At 33.3% G+C, this 15930-nt stretch overlaps 1 protein-coding gene across 1 annotated transcript; it reads right to left on the reverse strand.

The window, feature by feature from the left end:
* Positions 1-1201: 1201 nt before the first annotated feature.
* Positions 1202-4919, reverse strand: LOC108480091 (malate dehydrogenase-like). The gene is made up of 7 exons (XM_017782943.2): positions 4678-4919; positions 3453-3611; positions 3148-3323; positions 2267-2544; positions 2034-2169; positions 1827-1938; positions 1202-1626 (listed from the first exon to the last, which is right to left on the reverse strand). The coding sequence occupies exons 1-7, from the start codon at positions 4718-4720 to the stop codon at positions 1532-1534; spliced, it is 999 nt and encodes a 332-aa protein (XP_017638432.1). The 5' UTR covers positions 4721-4919; the 3' UTR covers positions 1202-1531.
* Positions 4920-15930: the final 11011 nt, after the last annotated feature.

Genomic DNA, 15930 nt, shown 5'->3' on the forward strand with positions numbered 1-15930 from the left:
TCTCTCTTCCCCTCTATTCTATGTTGGAAGAATCAATGTCGACTGTACATTTTTCTTCCCTTTAGGTTTGCATTTTTAGCTGGTTTACCCTTACTATTTTTTTTTTTTGTCTTCCGTAACATTACCATTGGTACTATCATTTCTCTTCCACCTTCTCTTTCAACAACTCTGGCGCCGCTACTTTTGGCGATGTCAGTGGCAGCCCATCACTCCACAAAGGAGATGAAACAAACGACCCTAAGCTCTTTCCATCCCCATCTGTTTTACAAAGGCTCAAATCCATCAGCTTGTACTCTGACAGGTCCCAACAACCTTTTACTTCCACCACCACCACTGTCGGAATCCTAGATTCCGACAGCAATTTGCATATCTCTTTTCAACAACAAACCAATGAAATTAAAACCACACCTAAACCAGTCCTAACCCACCTTGATAGATCTCCTTCTGTTTTGCAAAAGTTTAAGTCTATAAACCTCTTTGGCTCATAGATAACCATGAGTATTTCAAGCAGAATTGTTATTTTGTAGGGGTATTTAGATCTGGGTACCTTAGGATATTCTTTTTTTTTATATATTTCGTTAATCATCTTGAAACAAAAATGACTTTTGTTTTTGTGTGTTGTTGTTATTGGTGATAAAAAAAGATCCATCAGAGGAACTCAAAAAAGGCTGCCTAATGTTGGTGGTGGTGGCAAATGAAGCTGAGGAAAAGGCGACTTTGTCGTCTCCCAACAACGTTGTGTCAATAGATTTTGGGATTAGAAACGAAAGCAGAAGAGGCAAAATGGAAAGAAAATGAAAAATAATATTATTAAATAGAAGACGTAACCTATAACATCGTGCGCTTATGTGACATGCCACACAAACTCCTATGTTGACCTGCAATTTAATTGACCTACAATTTAATTAACGATCAACTCACGTTGAGCATTAAAATTGAATCAATTTTTAAAAAAATTCATAACGTTGAAAGTGTCAATAAGAGTAAAAGTTAAGGGCTTAAACCAAAAATCCACTAAACGATAATGGTATTTTATGGAATTATGCCATTAATATAATATATGAATAAAAGAATTAACTATGAATTCTTAAAACTCATTTTTTTTCTTAAAAAAACCATCCGCTAAAGATTTCCTTCACCCTCTCATAAATAAATAAATAAAAACATAAAAACAAAATGCTTTTACTTAACACAAATCATGTTTTTAGAAACTATACTTTCACTCACGTACGAAATTCTAGTTGGTGGTAAAACAGAAACAGAAAAGATGTTCGCAAAAACCAAAACACACATTATACAATATCATAACATTCGTATGGATGACAATAGTTCTTTGCTTATCCCCCATTTAAAATCGAGCTGAACTCTGGGGTCAGTAATAAAAACAGAAAACCCCATCTTAAAGATGCAAGATCCGGGAAGGCGGCTTTCCCCACCATTAACAGTTCATCTAGAATCCCTTTCTTATTCAAAACTGCTGCTATCCTACCAAAGCATACCATACCACACATTGAATAAATGGTCAATCCATTCATGAGAGGCAGGAGTATGCCAATTCCTTCTCCTCGGTCAGCTCCGCTCCGGTCAAGTCCAACTTCTTCCTCGAGAATTCATCAATTGCCAGCCCTGAACACACCCACACAAAAGAAAGTGTAACCGAACTGTTGTAATTGAATTCTTAAAAGAAAAAGCTCGCAAGAGAGAGAAACTGGTGACATAAGATGATTAGAAGCCTCAATATCTAGTTATTAGTTAATACATGGTGACATAAGATTAACCCATAATTCAAACAATATCATGCGATCATATTTTTGCTTTATTCTTACCTTGGACAATTGTCCATTCTCCATTGCGACAAGTTACTGGGAAGGAATAAATGACCCCAGCAGGTGCATTGTATGAACCATCAGAGTACACCCCCATGGAAACCCATGTGCCCTACCGGTGCGACCAATTAAAGGAAACAGAAGAATGAGATTGAGACGTGATAATATCATTAAAAAAACAGATTAACAACATTGTCAAATACCAACCTCTGGAGTTCCAAGGACCCAATCACGTATGTGATCACATGCAGCACTAGCAGCAGATAGTGCACTTGAGAGTTTCCTAGCTTTGATGATTGCAGCACCACGTTGTTGGACAGTGGTTATGAATTCTCCATTTAACCTTTGATGAATTAATTATATCAGAATGGGAACTCAGAATTCTTCAAACATATCTATATCATCAGATAATCAACTAGGGTAAATATGATTTTCTTTACCATGCATCATCTTTCACGAGTTCGCGAACAGGCTTCTCCCCAGATGGAGTCTTGACAGTTGCATGATTGACATCAGGATACTGAGTTGATGAATGATTACCCCAAATAATCACATTTTTAACATCAGAAACTTGGACATTCAGTTTCTCTGAGATTTGACCTAATGCCCTGTTATGATCCAGCCTTGTCAGACAGGTAATGTTCTTTGCAGGAATTGAAGGTGCAAATTCCTTCAGGATCAATGCATTGGTGTTGGCAGGGTTGGCAACAACCAGAACCTGTAACAAACAGGAAGCACATGAAGGCAAGTAAGGTCAAAGAGTACATGAATTGTTAATCTATAAACTTAGTAACTTTTGAGTGCCAATGAGGAAGTTCCAAGGTCCTCACAGAAAATATTTACATGGACTCAAGATGAATGTCGGATAAAATGTGTCCCAGACAAGCATGCTCATTTTCTCTATATTTTTCCATGTATTTGGAGGATCATACCCCCATATCTCTTCCAAATAGATGTTGGACGCTGGTATTGACCACAGGGTACTTTAGAGAAAATGAAGTATCGGATTATCATAGATGTATAGAATGAAATTTAGTCCCTTAATAAACTTCAAGAAGATACAATAACATAATATGATCCCTCCTGCTAAATCAGTACCAAACCACAAAATGTAGTACAGATCTCAAAGGTTACAAGATAATAGAGCTTCAGAATTTGAAAAAATTATATTGTACCCATCTACTTCGGTGGAGAAGAATAAAATTTTAATGATAATCATATAGTTATGCAAGAAATTAAATATAGTAAAAAATGAAAATTTTAAAATTTCATTCCATAGGTGCTCAAAATGCCATAACTTTTGTGAACACATCTTTCTCACCTTGCAGTTTGGAGCTGCATGCTGTTCCAAGGCAGTAGCCTGAGACTTGTAAATAGACACATTCTTTGACATAACATCCTTCCTTTCCATTCCTTCCTTCCTTGGGAAACCACCAACCATGACTGCAATGTTGACTCCAGTGCACGCCTCAACAACATCAGTAGTAGCAACAACACCTGACACCAAAAACAGAAAAAGGTTAGATCACATAACCATACAATATATTCATACAAATTCCATAGAATCGATAATACATCTCAACAACACCATTTGAAACTTGAACCACAGGATAATGAAAATACAACCTTTTAGAAGGGGAAAAGCAGCATCCACCAACTCCATCTTGACTCCATTCAAAGCCTCTGCAGCAGGTGGGATATCAAGCATGTGAAGGATTACAGGCTGATCAGCACCCAACATGACTCCCCTAGCAATCATGGGTACAAGGGCATACCCAATTTGTCCTGTAAATACAACAAAAACGAAAACATTGAATTTTAAATATATCAAAACCAAAACCAAAAGAAAAAGTCTGTGCTTCTGTTGGAAAATTTGATTCAGTTCCCAAGCACTTATTTTTTAATGTCATATCCGAAACATATCAAATTCCTCTATTTTCGAGCTTGATCCAAAAACACATCTTCCATTACCAGGCCCGTTCTTGACATTTTTGGGCCTTAAGCGAAATAATAAATTGGGCACCTTTTAAAAAAAATATAAAATGTAATACAATAAAATAAAAATATATACTAGTAATAAAATAAAAATTTGGGGCCCCTTTTCTTTGCTTTTTTTTTTTTCCTGCCTGCAATTAAGTGTCGATCAAAAAACTTAAAGGCTGAATATTTTTTCAAAGAAATTTTTTGGGCCCCTTCCAGCCCTAAGCCCTGGGCAGCCGCACTCCCAAACTATCCCAGGACCGGGCCTGGCCATTCCAATCATGTAGAATTTACTTTCATTTATTTAATTATGGTACTAGCAAATCAACATGTTGATTTTTCAAACTAGACCTGTAAAATCGACATGTCGAGTTGATTCTGTGTCTGGATCAAAGTTCGAATTCGGGTCATTTCAAATACGTCTCAAGTTCAGGTCGGTTTGGGTTGAAAGGTTTCATGTTGTTGCCTGTAAAATCGGATTTGGTTGAATTTAGATTGGGGTTAATCAAGTTGAGTTTTCGGGTTCCGGTAGAAATTGACAGTTGTAGTTCGAACTATAATGAAAGTAAAAAATTTTCAAAACTCCGAATCATCATCCATCATTTAGCATATAAACTTCCACAAACACTACTTGAGCTACTACGCTTAGATCCAAGGCAAACTAATATATTTGTCAGTAAAACCTAGTACAAGGTCAATCATTTCTAATCCAAACAATTATCAGTCCGATCGAAACATAAGAAATAAAAACAAAGTTCAAGTCTAAGTTACGATTAACTGGACCAGATAATAGAGATCGGACTCGTCCAATTAAAATTACTAGATCGGAATATGTTACGTAAAGGATCTGAGAGGTGGAGCATAACAATACCTGCAGCTCCAGTAACGAGGACGCGAACTGGTTCTTTCGCCATTGATGGAGATCGAAGAACAACAAAACGATGCCGTACAGATGGAAGAGTTAAGTGGAGAGAGTGAAGTAGAAATTTATTTCAGGTATGAGGGAAAGAGGCAAGAAACTGAGGTAGATGTTTATTCGTCAATGCCTTGCCCGAGTTAAATGATTACAAAAAAAAAATAATTAAAAAAAAAGGACTTTTTTTTTTTAGTTTAACGCTGTCGTTTGGAAGGTGAGGTAGAAAGGTATATGCCGTTGCGATGCGGACAACATATGTGGGGCCCATAGATTGGAGTGACGACGAGAATCATGCTTTATCTCAGTTATGTTTTGCTTTGTAACTGAAAACTAGTTGGTGTTAGGCTAAAAAGGAGTGGCTTTAAACTGAGCGTATGCCCCCAATGAAACTATAGCCACAAATGTCCAATGCTTAACCACATATATTTTATTTTATTTTTATATATTCCAACAAAAATAATCACTTCTTGTCAACGACTGCTGACAAAGGGGTTTTGGTTGTCAATTTTTTTATTTGATCCTTAATCTATTATTTTCCATCTACTTATCCAAAAATAAAAATAAAAGCGCTTCATTTTAAAGATTTTTTTTTCTTAAAAATTCACCCGCATCTTCAATAAAACTATGAAATTTAAATTTCACTTGGAAAAATAATTTAATTTCACTAAATTAAATCTAATATTTTTATTTTTCTTATGTCTTATATAAAAATTAATAATTTATATTCACAAGGATGCATATATTATTAGAGTTAATCAAATTTACCTTGTACAATTTTACTTTTAAAAAATTAACAAAATTTTAAATATATATTAATTTTTTGTCACCAATATTACACGTGATATACACGTTTATTTGTTAAATTAAGAATAATTAAAATTATATATAACATATTTAATATAAATAATACTTAAAATAAGTCATATTTTGTAAGTAATAGTACAATATTATAAAATGTTATTTGTGTACAATGTTTAAAAAGACATAATGTAAAATCATATATTCCACTTTTCTATGATTATTGTTTTCATCACTGCAAAATCGATATAGATAAACTAATTATATTATAGATGCTCATAATAATAATAATAATAATGTTTTTTAGTTATAAAATTATTGTTGTATATGTACCTTTCTTTTAATAACACTTCCTAATAGACTTTTTATTTTGTGCATTTTTTTTTCATACATTTCTTTCACAACTTGACTAAAACTTTCGATGATGACGTTGAAACCCCTCTAAATAATATAACATATAGTTGTTCATGAGAGAAAATATGTTGTGGCAAACACACTCATATTATTCATATTGTCTGGCCTTGTGCTTTATTAATAGCCATAACAAGACAAAGACAAATTGAAAATTATTTTTGCTTAACCTAAATATTTTTAAAGTGTAAACCATCAACAGTTTTACCAAATGGGTTAAGAAAGAAATGTTCTCTAATAAACTAAATTTTACTTAATAAGAGCTATTGTGATCTTTATAAGTCAAACGATTTTTGAATTTTTAACAGTTGTACAATAATTTTTCTAGATTTGGTCATAACATCTAAGTTGAATATGGATTGTTACAATTATATTAAAAATATTATAGTAAAGAATAAAATAATATAAAATATGTAAAATCTAAAATTATTGCAATAAATAACAAAAAATATACATACGAAAAGAAATTAGAAAACATATAATATATGAACAAAGTTTATTAAATTTTAATTTCCTAGCTTGCATTGTATTGATATTATTTTATCATAACTAATATTATTTTAGCTTATTAAATATAAAAGTGAATCATAAAATAACAAAAATATATATCGAAAAATAGGATATGAAGTTTGACATTTTAATTGTTACTTGTTGTTTGTCCTCTCGTCTTCTATAAATTGGATAACCATATTTTCCAAGCAATTATTTGGAGCTGAATTCTCTTGGATAATGAAACCTGCATTTCTCTTTAATAATACACAAACTTTATGAATTTTTATTTCGAGAAGGGTTAAGTGTAAAGACTCGGTTTTTGATGGTATTAAAAAATACGGTTTTAGAACCTTATTTTCGTAAATTGAGACCGTAAATATTAAATGAGAATATTTACAGAGTTAATGTTAAAATATATTGAAATTCGATTAAGTAATTTAGTAGAAAAAGTGGTTAATTAAGATTCAAGGACTAAATTGTAACAATCTAATAGCTATAGATTTTTAATTAGGAAAAAGCTTAGAGACTTAGATAACATTTATCCAAAGGATCAAAATGGTTAATAATCCATTTTTAAATAGGTGTTAGTGGATGGCAATAATGATGGCATTAATCTTAAGTAATTAGAGATTAATTTAATGAAACATAATTAAGTTGTTTAATTAAGATTAATTAAAATTAAATTTAGTATAAATAGCAACTAAAGTGGGAAGAAAGATGAAATATCATAATCTTCTTCCCCCAAACCGTGGAATCAAAGAAAAAAAAAAAAAGGATAAAGCTTTAGGTATTCAAACATTCGGTCATGTAATTTCAAGTAAATCCTTATCCATTTTTTTTTTATTTTTATGGAAATTGAATCATAAAAGCTTGATTTAGTTAGCTCATGTATCTGATTTGTCTAATTTTTGAAATTTTGATAAGTTATCATTGTTGAAAATTGAATGAATTAAGTGTGAAATTGATAGAAATTAAGCTTAGATAATGAAAATGACTAAATTGTAAAGCTTAACGAGCTTGATTGTTAGCTTTGTTATATTAGAGAGCAAATTGAATAAAATGTACATTTGTTATGAAATTACGGTATTAATAGAAAGTAGAAGGTCCCTAATGAGTAAATGTGAAATCAAATTTTAATTCAAAGCTTTATATTGAAAATTATGTTTGTCCCAGGTTTAGGGAATAAATTGCAAAATATGCTTGGCTTTTGTATTTTAATCTGAATTGAATGAAAATTTATATTGTGTAATTGTTGAGTTATTATTCGTAGCTAAAGGCAACGTCAATCCGTTGATAGGGAAAGGAAAAGCGATAGCTGACGATGAGTGACACGTGATATTAGTTTGCATTTTTATGATTTGGGATCAATTTTATTATTGCATATTGTGATATTTTGCATAATATGGTATTGAAGTGAGTTGACAATGATTATTTGAATGGAAATTCTATTATTAGGATTGGTTATCGAGATAGAGGATTAAATTGAATAGAATAAAAATTAGCATGATTTAATTTATATATGAAATTTGGTATGAAATTGATGATGAATTGGGAATGATAAGTATGAATTGAATCATATAAAGTAAATGAAACATTGATTACCCTCTTCATGGCGTCACGGTTGTTTCGACCCCTCTTTGGTGTAAAATTTTAACTTCTCGATTCGTTCGTTTTCTCCCCTTTTCATGAACTTAGCAATCTTTAAAAATACAAAAAAAAAATACTTGAATTACAACATTTAACAAAATAATAACAATACTTAAATAAAAATTGGGAATTTAAAATTAAAAGAAGTTTAAATGAGAAGTCATTTTTTCAGAATTGGGACGACCTGTATCACCCCTATAAAAGAACTTCTAGCTGGTCCTCGAGACTTTGATCCGTCGTTTGTTTTTTCATCAAGATATGTAGACCAACGCCCTTTGTTGATACCATTAACATTTCCTTATCTTAGACCGTTGCGACATCTACATTATGAGCCACTTGGTACCGAATTCGAGCCAACCCCAAATTATTTTTCGAGGTGTTATTACCTCGAGCTTTCTCACCTTCATGTCACGTAAAGATTTGGGTACTTGAGCTTTATCTTTAGTTTCAAATGATAATTGAATGAACTCGTCGGTTTCTTCAGTTGGCACCTCATCGGTTTTGGCCAGAAAGTGTATCAGTGTAACAGCCTGTTTTCATTGAAATCGTTATAGTGGTTTCAGGACCACAAATTCGAGTCCGTCATAAAATTTATTTTAATATTATTTCATGATCTTCATTAAGATAGAAATATCGTATAGAAATTTTGTTAAGAAAATTTTACCGATTTCATGCTTAATTGAGAAAATGACCAAATTGAATAAAATGCAAAAGTTAAATTCTAGTAGCTAAAAGGATCAAATAGCTATGGAATTCAAAATTTGAGGTCCTTATATGGAAAATAAACTATTAAGAGGAGTTAGTAGATAAGTTTAGTGATTCATCCATGAAAAATTAAATAAAGAAAAGGATGAAATTGGAAAGTAAAATAATAAAAGATGATAAATGATAAAATAATGAAAATATCATCATTTTATATCATCCTTCCCAAATAAAAATATGGAAACCCTAGTTTAGAAGAGCTTGAAGATAGCATGTTATTTTGGTTTAATTAGGTGAGTATTCAAGTCCCGTTTTTAGTAATTTTTATGTTTCCGATATCATAATAGCTTAATTTAGCTATCTCGAGGATTAATTTGCAAAATTATCAAAGTACTAGGGTTTTATCATGGATGGGTATGTATGAATTATGAAAATTATGGTAGAAAATGAAAGGTTGTTGATAGATAAACAACTTTTGTAAAGTGAATTTTGATGAAATTGTGGTTTAGAGACTAAATTGAAAAGATGTAAAATTCATGGAAAAATTTTGAATTTTATGAAATACATGGGCTGTTAATGTTACATATAAAAATCTGTTAGGATTGGAATAAGGATTAAATTGCATGAATTTCATTTTTCGAGCCTATGGACGAAATTGTCAACAATTAAAAGTATAGGGGCAAAATGATGATTTTTTCTAAGATGTGAATTGAATTGAATTGAATATGAATTGTATTAAATTGAGCTAAATTTACTCGTATAGATCCCGATAGATCAAATACGAAGCTAGATCGAGGTAAAGAAAAAGTAACGAATTAGTAGCATACGAGTTCACGAACATTGTCGAAGTAAGTTCGTGTAACTAAATTGTGTATATGTATAAGTTTGAATTAGATGTTGTATATGTGAAATGTATAAATGCTATATGTATGAAATTGATTACATATCCGATAATACCCGATAAGTAATAAATCCCGTTTGAATAAATGAAATTTTGATGGATACAAGATTTTTCCCGAATTGGTTGTGGTCCTACATGTGTTGCAGACACACTATAGCTCCAAAGAGCATCCTGATATTAGCCCTCTCGAGCTTCTCGTTAAATGGTTCTTGCGAGCTTCCCGATTGGTTGTGATCCTGCATGTGTTTTAAAGACACCGCAGCTCTTATGAGCGTCCCTATTAAAAGCTCTTTGTAAGCTTCCCGATATGGCTCGCTTAAACTTCCGGATATTTGGCTATCAGAAATTTCTCGATTAATGGCTCTTCGGAGCTACCCGTTATTGGCTTGTATGAACTTCCTGATTATGGCTCTTATGAGCTTCCCGTTATACAGCCCGAATAAGCTTCCCGTTACATGGCTCATATGAGCTTCCTGTTATATGGCTTGAGAGAGGGCTTCCCATTTATGTGCTCGTACAAGCATTCCCGAATATGAACTGAAAAAGTATAGACCTGTACACTTTATATGTACTACCCGGGTATCCATCAATATTTTAAATGATTCAATGGGTAAAACCCTGATACGAGGAAATAAATGAATTTAAAGTAAATTGTTACTTGTATATACATGAAATACATGGAAATTTGGTATTGATGAGCTCATACACGATTCTTGAAATTTATGTGAAGTAAATGACTAACATGTTTGATGAAGTTGTATGTTTTAGGCTATTAGCCAAATTGCTTGAATGCATCTTATATGTTTATTTTAATGAAAATGAATGGTAAGTTAATTTCCCATTATATGAACTTACTAAGTATTAAATGCTTACCTTGTTTATTTCCTCTGTTTTATAGTATTCAGAAGCTCGTAAAGGTTGGACATAGGTCAAAGCAACATCACACTATCCTTCAACTCGTTTTGGTATAAATAGCAAAATTTCTTTTGGATATAATGGCATGTATAGGTTAAATTGACCAAATGATGGTATATAAATATTTAGTTGAAACTAGCCATTGGTATGGCTTGTGTTTGGTATATTTTGATATATAAATATATAGCCTAAACATGTTTGATGTGTGTGTTTGAAATGGTTAAATGGTGGACAGTTTATAGATCTATTGATGATTAGGTTTGAGATAGCATAATTAGTAAAATATGTCCATATGCACATATGTGTATTTGGTAAGTTTGAACATTTGAACATATGTGATAATATGTCATGCATAAGACTTAGTTTTTGGCCTGGTTTGAATGTCTTGAATTGGTTGGTGAATGTATTAAAGTGTTGGTATAGGTGGAAGAAAATTTGGGTGAAAAATATAGCCTTGGAAAGGGCCTACTTTCGTCCACACGGGTAGAGACACGGGCGTGTGTCTCAGCCATCTGTGACACACAGCCTAGCACATGGGCGTGCATCTTGGCCTTGTGTCCCCTGCATCTTAAAATTTCAAATCAGAATGCTCAGGATTTTTCACACAGCCTAGCACATGGGCGTCTGTCTTGGCCATGTGTCTCCTGCATCTTAAAATTTCAAAACAGAATGCTCAGGATTTTTCACACGGCTTGGCACACGGGCATGTGGCTTGGCTGTGTGACTGCTACACCTACACATGGCCTAGCACATGGGCATGTGACTTGGCAGTGTAACCCAAGTCAGAGAGTTACACGGGTACAGACACAAGCTGAGACACGGTTGTGTGCCCTATTTCGAATGCCCACACAGCCTGAAACACGGGCATGTCTATTGGCCGTGTGAGCCACATGGTTTGAGCACATGGGTGTGTATACCCTGCATTTAGGAAAACTTTTGAAATTTCGCGAAAAATTCTTTAAGTACCCGATTTAGTCCCAACTTGTTTTTAATGTTTGTTTTGGGCCTCAAGGGTTCATATAAGGAACTGATTGAATAATTCTAACATGATTGTTAAATAATCTGATATGTTCGTATTTGATCTGTATATTCTGGTAATGCTCTGTAACCTGTTCCAGCAACGGATATGGGTTAGGGGTGTTACAATCAGCTCGTCTACACTTTCATTTAGAATCTAGTTAAGCTCCATGTTAGTGGTTAGATCTACTTCTACATCTACTGTAACAACCCGATTTTGGGTCTAGTCAAAACAATGGTTTTGGGACCACGAATCTGACACAGAAAAATTTATTTTTATTATATTTTTATTTTCAACAGTTTTATGGAATGATTTTGTGAAAATTTTGTTCAAAATCTTTGACGTTTGGGCGCTCAATTTAGTCAAAATGACTAAATTGTAATAAGTGCAAAATGTGAGTTCTATAGGTTAAAGGTGTCTAATTGTTATGAAATTTTAAATTGGAGATCCTTAAATGGTAATTAGACCATTGGTTAAGTTGATGGACAAAAATGGACATGGTTAGGTATGTTTCTAAAGTTTTTCATTAAGGGTAATTTAGTAATTTGGTAATTAAATGAATTAAAAAGCCAAAATAAAAGCCAATTTTTGTCCCTCTTCCTCCCATGGCCGAATTTACCAAGAAGAAACCATGGCTAGGGTTTTTCAAGCTTCCAATCTCAATTGTAAGTCCGTTCTAGCCTCATTTTTAATGATTTTTTATGTTTTTGAAATCCTTGTAACATGATCTATCTATTTCTACCACTAATTTAAGAAATAATCAAAGTACTAAAATTTTAACCATGATGGATATTTGTGTATTTTGATGTCTAATGGTAAAAATGTATGTTTGGTTTATGATAAACGATTTTTGCTAAGTGATTTTCGATGAAAATGCCTAAAAAGAACTTATTTGTAAAAAGTTGTAAAGTAGGTGTTAAAATGCGAATTAAAGAAAAATGTGGGCTGCTATAAGCATGTATAAGGTTTGGCTAGGCACGGGTATTGAAGAAATTGAGTACATTTCATTTTACGAGCCTAGGGACTAAAATGTAAAAATGTTAAACTTTAGGGGTAAAAATTTAATTTTTGCGATAATATGATTTTGGGTTGACTTGAATAGTATAATAATTAAACAATTTGATATTATAGATCAAGAAAAATGAGGTTCGGAATTAGAACGGGGGAAAAACAAGCATATAACGATTAGGTCCTTTTCACCATTTTTATGCCGAGGTAAGTTCGTATGTAAATAATGTATTGTTTTAATTATGTTTTAAATGCTTTATTATTATATGAATTGTAATTGACTCTTGGACATATTTGACAAAGTTCCAACAAGCGTGAAATCCCGGTTGAACCTTAGGAATAGATAGGATACAAATGTCATGACATTAAGATTATTGAGATAACGTGTAAGACCTTATCTGGGATATGGCATCGATATAAGACTTCGTGTAAGACCATAGCTGGGCTATTGGCATCGATACGAGATTACATGTAAGACCATATCTGGGATATGGCATTGGTACAGTACTGCGTATATGAGATTCTCGAGTATCTTGTAATATTCCAAGTGGTTCAACGGGTAATTTAATGGGTATGTCAAAGAAGAGAAAGAGCATGTAAGTATTACGAATTGGTACAGGTATGTACGTAAAGTTTATAAGCATTGGCTTCATGAAATTGTGAGTTCATGATTTCCACGAGAATGATTTTGTGAAAACCTTGTGACTATTAGTCTATACTTGTGATGTATGAAATTTATGATAAATTCAATTGAAGATCATGTGATTGGATTTCGGGCCAAATTGAGTTGTGAAATAGCATGTTTTATTCACTTAAATTGCGATTTATCGAATATGAGAATAAGGAAAGATTGCCATAATTGCCTATTAAAATGGTGATGAAAGTACTGGAAGATAAAAGTTTAGGTAATTGAAAAATATTAAGATATATGCTTGGAAATATGAGTACACATAATCAATGTGCATGTTTACTATGAGGTTTGAAATGATTTGTTAATTGCTGTAATATGTTACAAAGGAGAGATTACGGTTGTTAGGCTAATGCCAAAATATGTTAAATTATGCTTATAGGTTGATAGAGTAACCATAGTGACTGAATAAAGTTATAACTGTAAGATTCATAGTAATTTAATATTATCTTGTGTTTAATTTGTTGGACTAGATAAAAATTTGGTAAGAGTTGCTTATTATTTTCGTACGGACTTATTAGGTTATATAGCTTACCCCCTTCTTTTCCCATGTTTTATAGTGCCATCAAGCTAGCTCAGGTTAGAGATCGCCGGAGATCCTATCACACTATCAAGCTATCATTTTGGGTATTGATGAATTCTAGCATTTTGAGTTTATGGCATGTATAGGGACTCGGTCTTTTAGTCATATGTATTGGTTTGTAAAGATCCATAGCTCATTTTGTATATAGCCTTGGAAGTTGGCTAATGTTGGTTATGAGTATATTTATATTAATGTCATTTGTGAATGTGGAATCTTGCATAATTTGATGCGAAAAGGTTAATTTCTTAAGCATGATTAATAGTGGTATGAGAATGACATGTTATTGTCTTGGTTGTGATTGTTTGGTTGCTCTTACATGTTGAATTTGTGTCATGTGATGTTGTGTAGATGTGTGCAAGTGAGGGTGACAAAATGGCTTGGTAAATAACCTTGTTTTTGTCCATACGGGTAGACACAAGCCCGTGTGTCTAGGCCGTGTGTGACATACTATCAGCCCCATGAGTGTGTGATCCAGCCGTGTGTCTCCTGCACATAAATTGTTGCAAAACAGAATGCTCAGTATCATGCACACGGGCATGAGACACGATCGAGACACTCAGTCGTGTGAAGGATACGACCCCGAGACATAGACGTGTGCCCTGGCCGTGTGATTTCAATTTGCTCTTGGGTGACAAACAGAGAGTTACACGGGTTCAGGACACGGGCGTGTGTGACCACACGGCCTGTCCACACGGGCGTGTGACTCTTGTTTAGCAAAAATTTTCTAAAGTTCTCGATTTAGTCCCAAATCACTTCCAAAGCATGTTTTGGGCCTCGTACGCTCGTGTTATGGACTTTATGCTCGATTTCGAAAAGTTTTAATTTGGAAAAAAATTTATGACTTGGAAATGTATATTTGCTTGTGTTTAAGTCCGGTAATACCTCGTACCCTGTTTCGATGTTGAATGAGGGTAAGGGGTGTTACATCCATATCTACATCTACGACTACACCTATCTCTATGTTAATTGGATCAGAGATGCCTTCGACTATATTAAACCTCTCCCCATGGTTTTCAGTTCCAAACTTTTGCTGACTATTACCATCTAATTTAGAGTGGTTGATGATGATATGTTCTCATGATTCGAGTTTGGAACATCATGCAAAGCCTCTTGCAATAGAGTCTATACTTTTGCTTGTTTTTGAAGCAATTCCTCTAACTGGTCCACCCATTTTTGAATTCTTTCTAGGTTAGTCTGGAATTCATTCGACATAGGAGGAAATATGGATGAATATTTGTAGTCTCTACACCTTCGATCATAACTCCGCTGGTTCGTTGAGGCTCCGTTTGTCTGACATGATATTTGATTGCTCCTATGTTGCTCATACAAATATTGGTATAACTTATCATCCACGATTTACTCCAATTCTTGCTAGGCTAAATATCCATGCATACCATATTCTCTGTCATAACTCCATTGGTTTGTCGAGACTCCGTTCATCCAACTTGATGCTTTGTTAATGTACCCATCATCATTGTATTGCGAATACATCTCATATGAGCCACAATAAGGTACCTTATCCATGATTGCATCCAACTCTTGTTGACTTTTACAATCTGGTTCAGGGTGGTTGACAACAATATAATGGTCTTCTCAGTCAGAATTGGGAACATCATGCACGATCTTTTCCAATGGGTTCGTTGCTTCGTTTCTTTGTTAGAGAAGCTCTATCATCAACAATCTTTGGTTCTCTTCTTATTGATTGTATACTTTGTCCTCCTACCATGCAGGCATCTAGCGTTTCTCGTCCCAACTGCTATCATCATCAAATCCATCATTAACATGATTAAATTAAATAGTTAATAAGGTATCTAAAAAAATTAACTAAATAAAAATAATTAAAAATTGACACACTATTTAACTTGTATATCTTTTGACTAGTATTATTTTACAAAGTAATTAAGTTAATAACAATTTTCACCATCGCAATCCCCGGCAATGGCGCCAACAACTTAACCGTCGCCAGACGTGCGAATGTTTAAACTTGAAATACTATAGCAAAAAGATGTTAAATAAAACAGTGGTGTTCGTAGGTATTCGATTCA

Source organism: Gossypium arboreum, chromosome 10 (genome assembly GCF_025698485.1).
Source record: "Gossypium arboreum isolate Shixiya-1 chromosome 10, ASM2569848v2, whole genome shotgun sequence".
Lineage (NCBI taxonomy): Eukaryota > Viridiplantae > Streptophyta > Magnoliopsida > Malvales > Malvaceae > Gossypium > Gossypium arboreum.

Bases quoted from the DNA above. Each gene is read 5' to 3' on its own strand.
- LOC108480091 (XM_017782943.2), bottom strand. From the start codon at position 4,720: ATGGCGAAAGAACCAGTTCGCGTCCTCGTTACTGGAGCTGCAG. The intron at 2,170-2,266 runs GTAAAGAAAATC...AATTCATCAAAG, and splicing joins CTCGTGAAAGATGATGCATG to GTTAAATGGAGAATTCATAA. The intron at 1,939-2,033 runs GTTGGTATTTGA...TCGCACCGGTAG, and splicing joins GGGTCCTTGGAACTCCAGAG to GGCACATGGGTTTCCATGGG.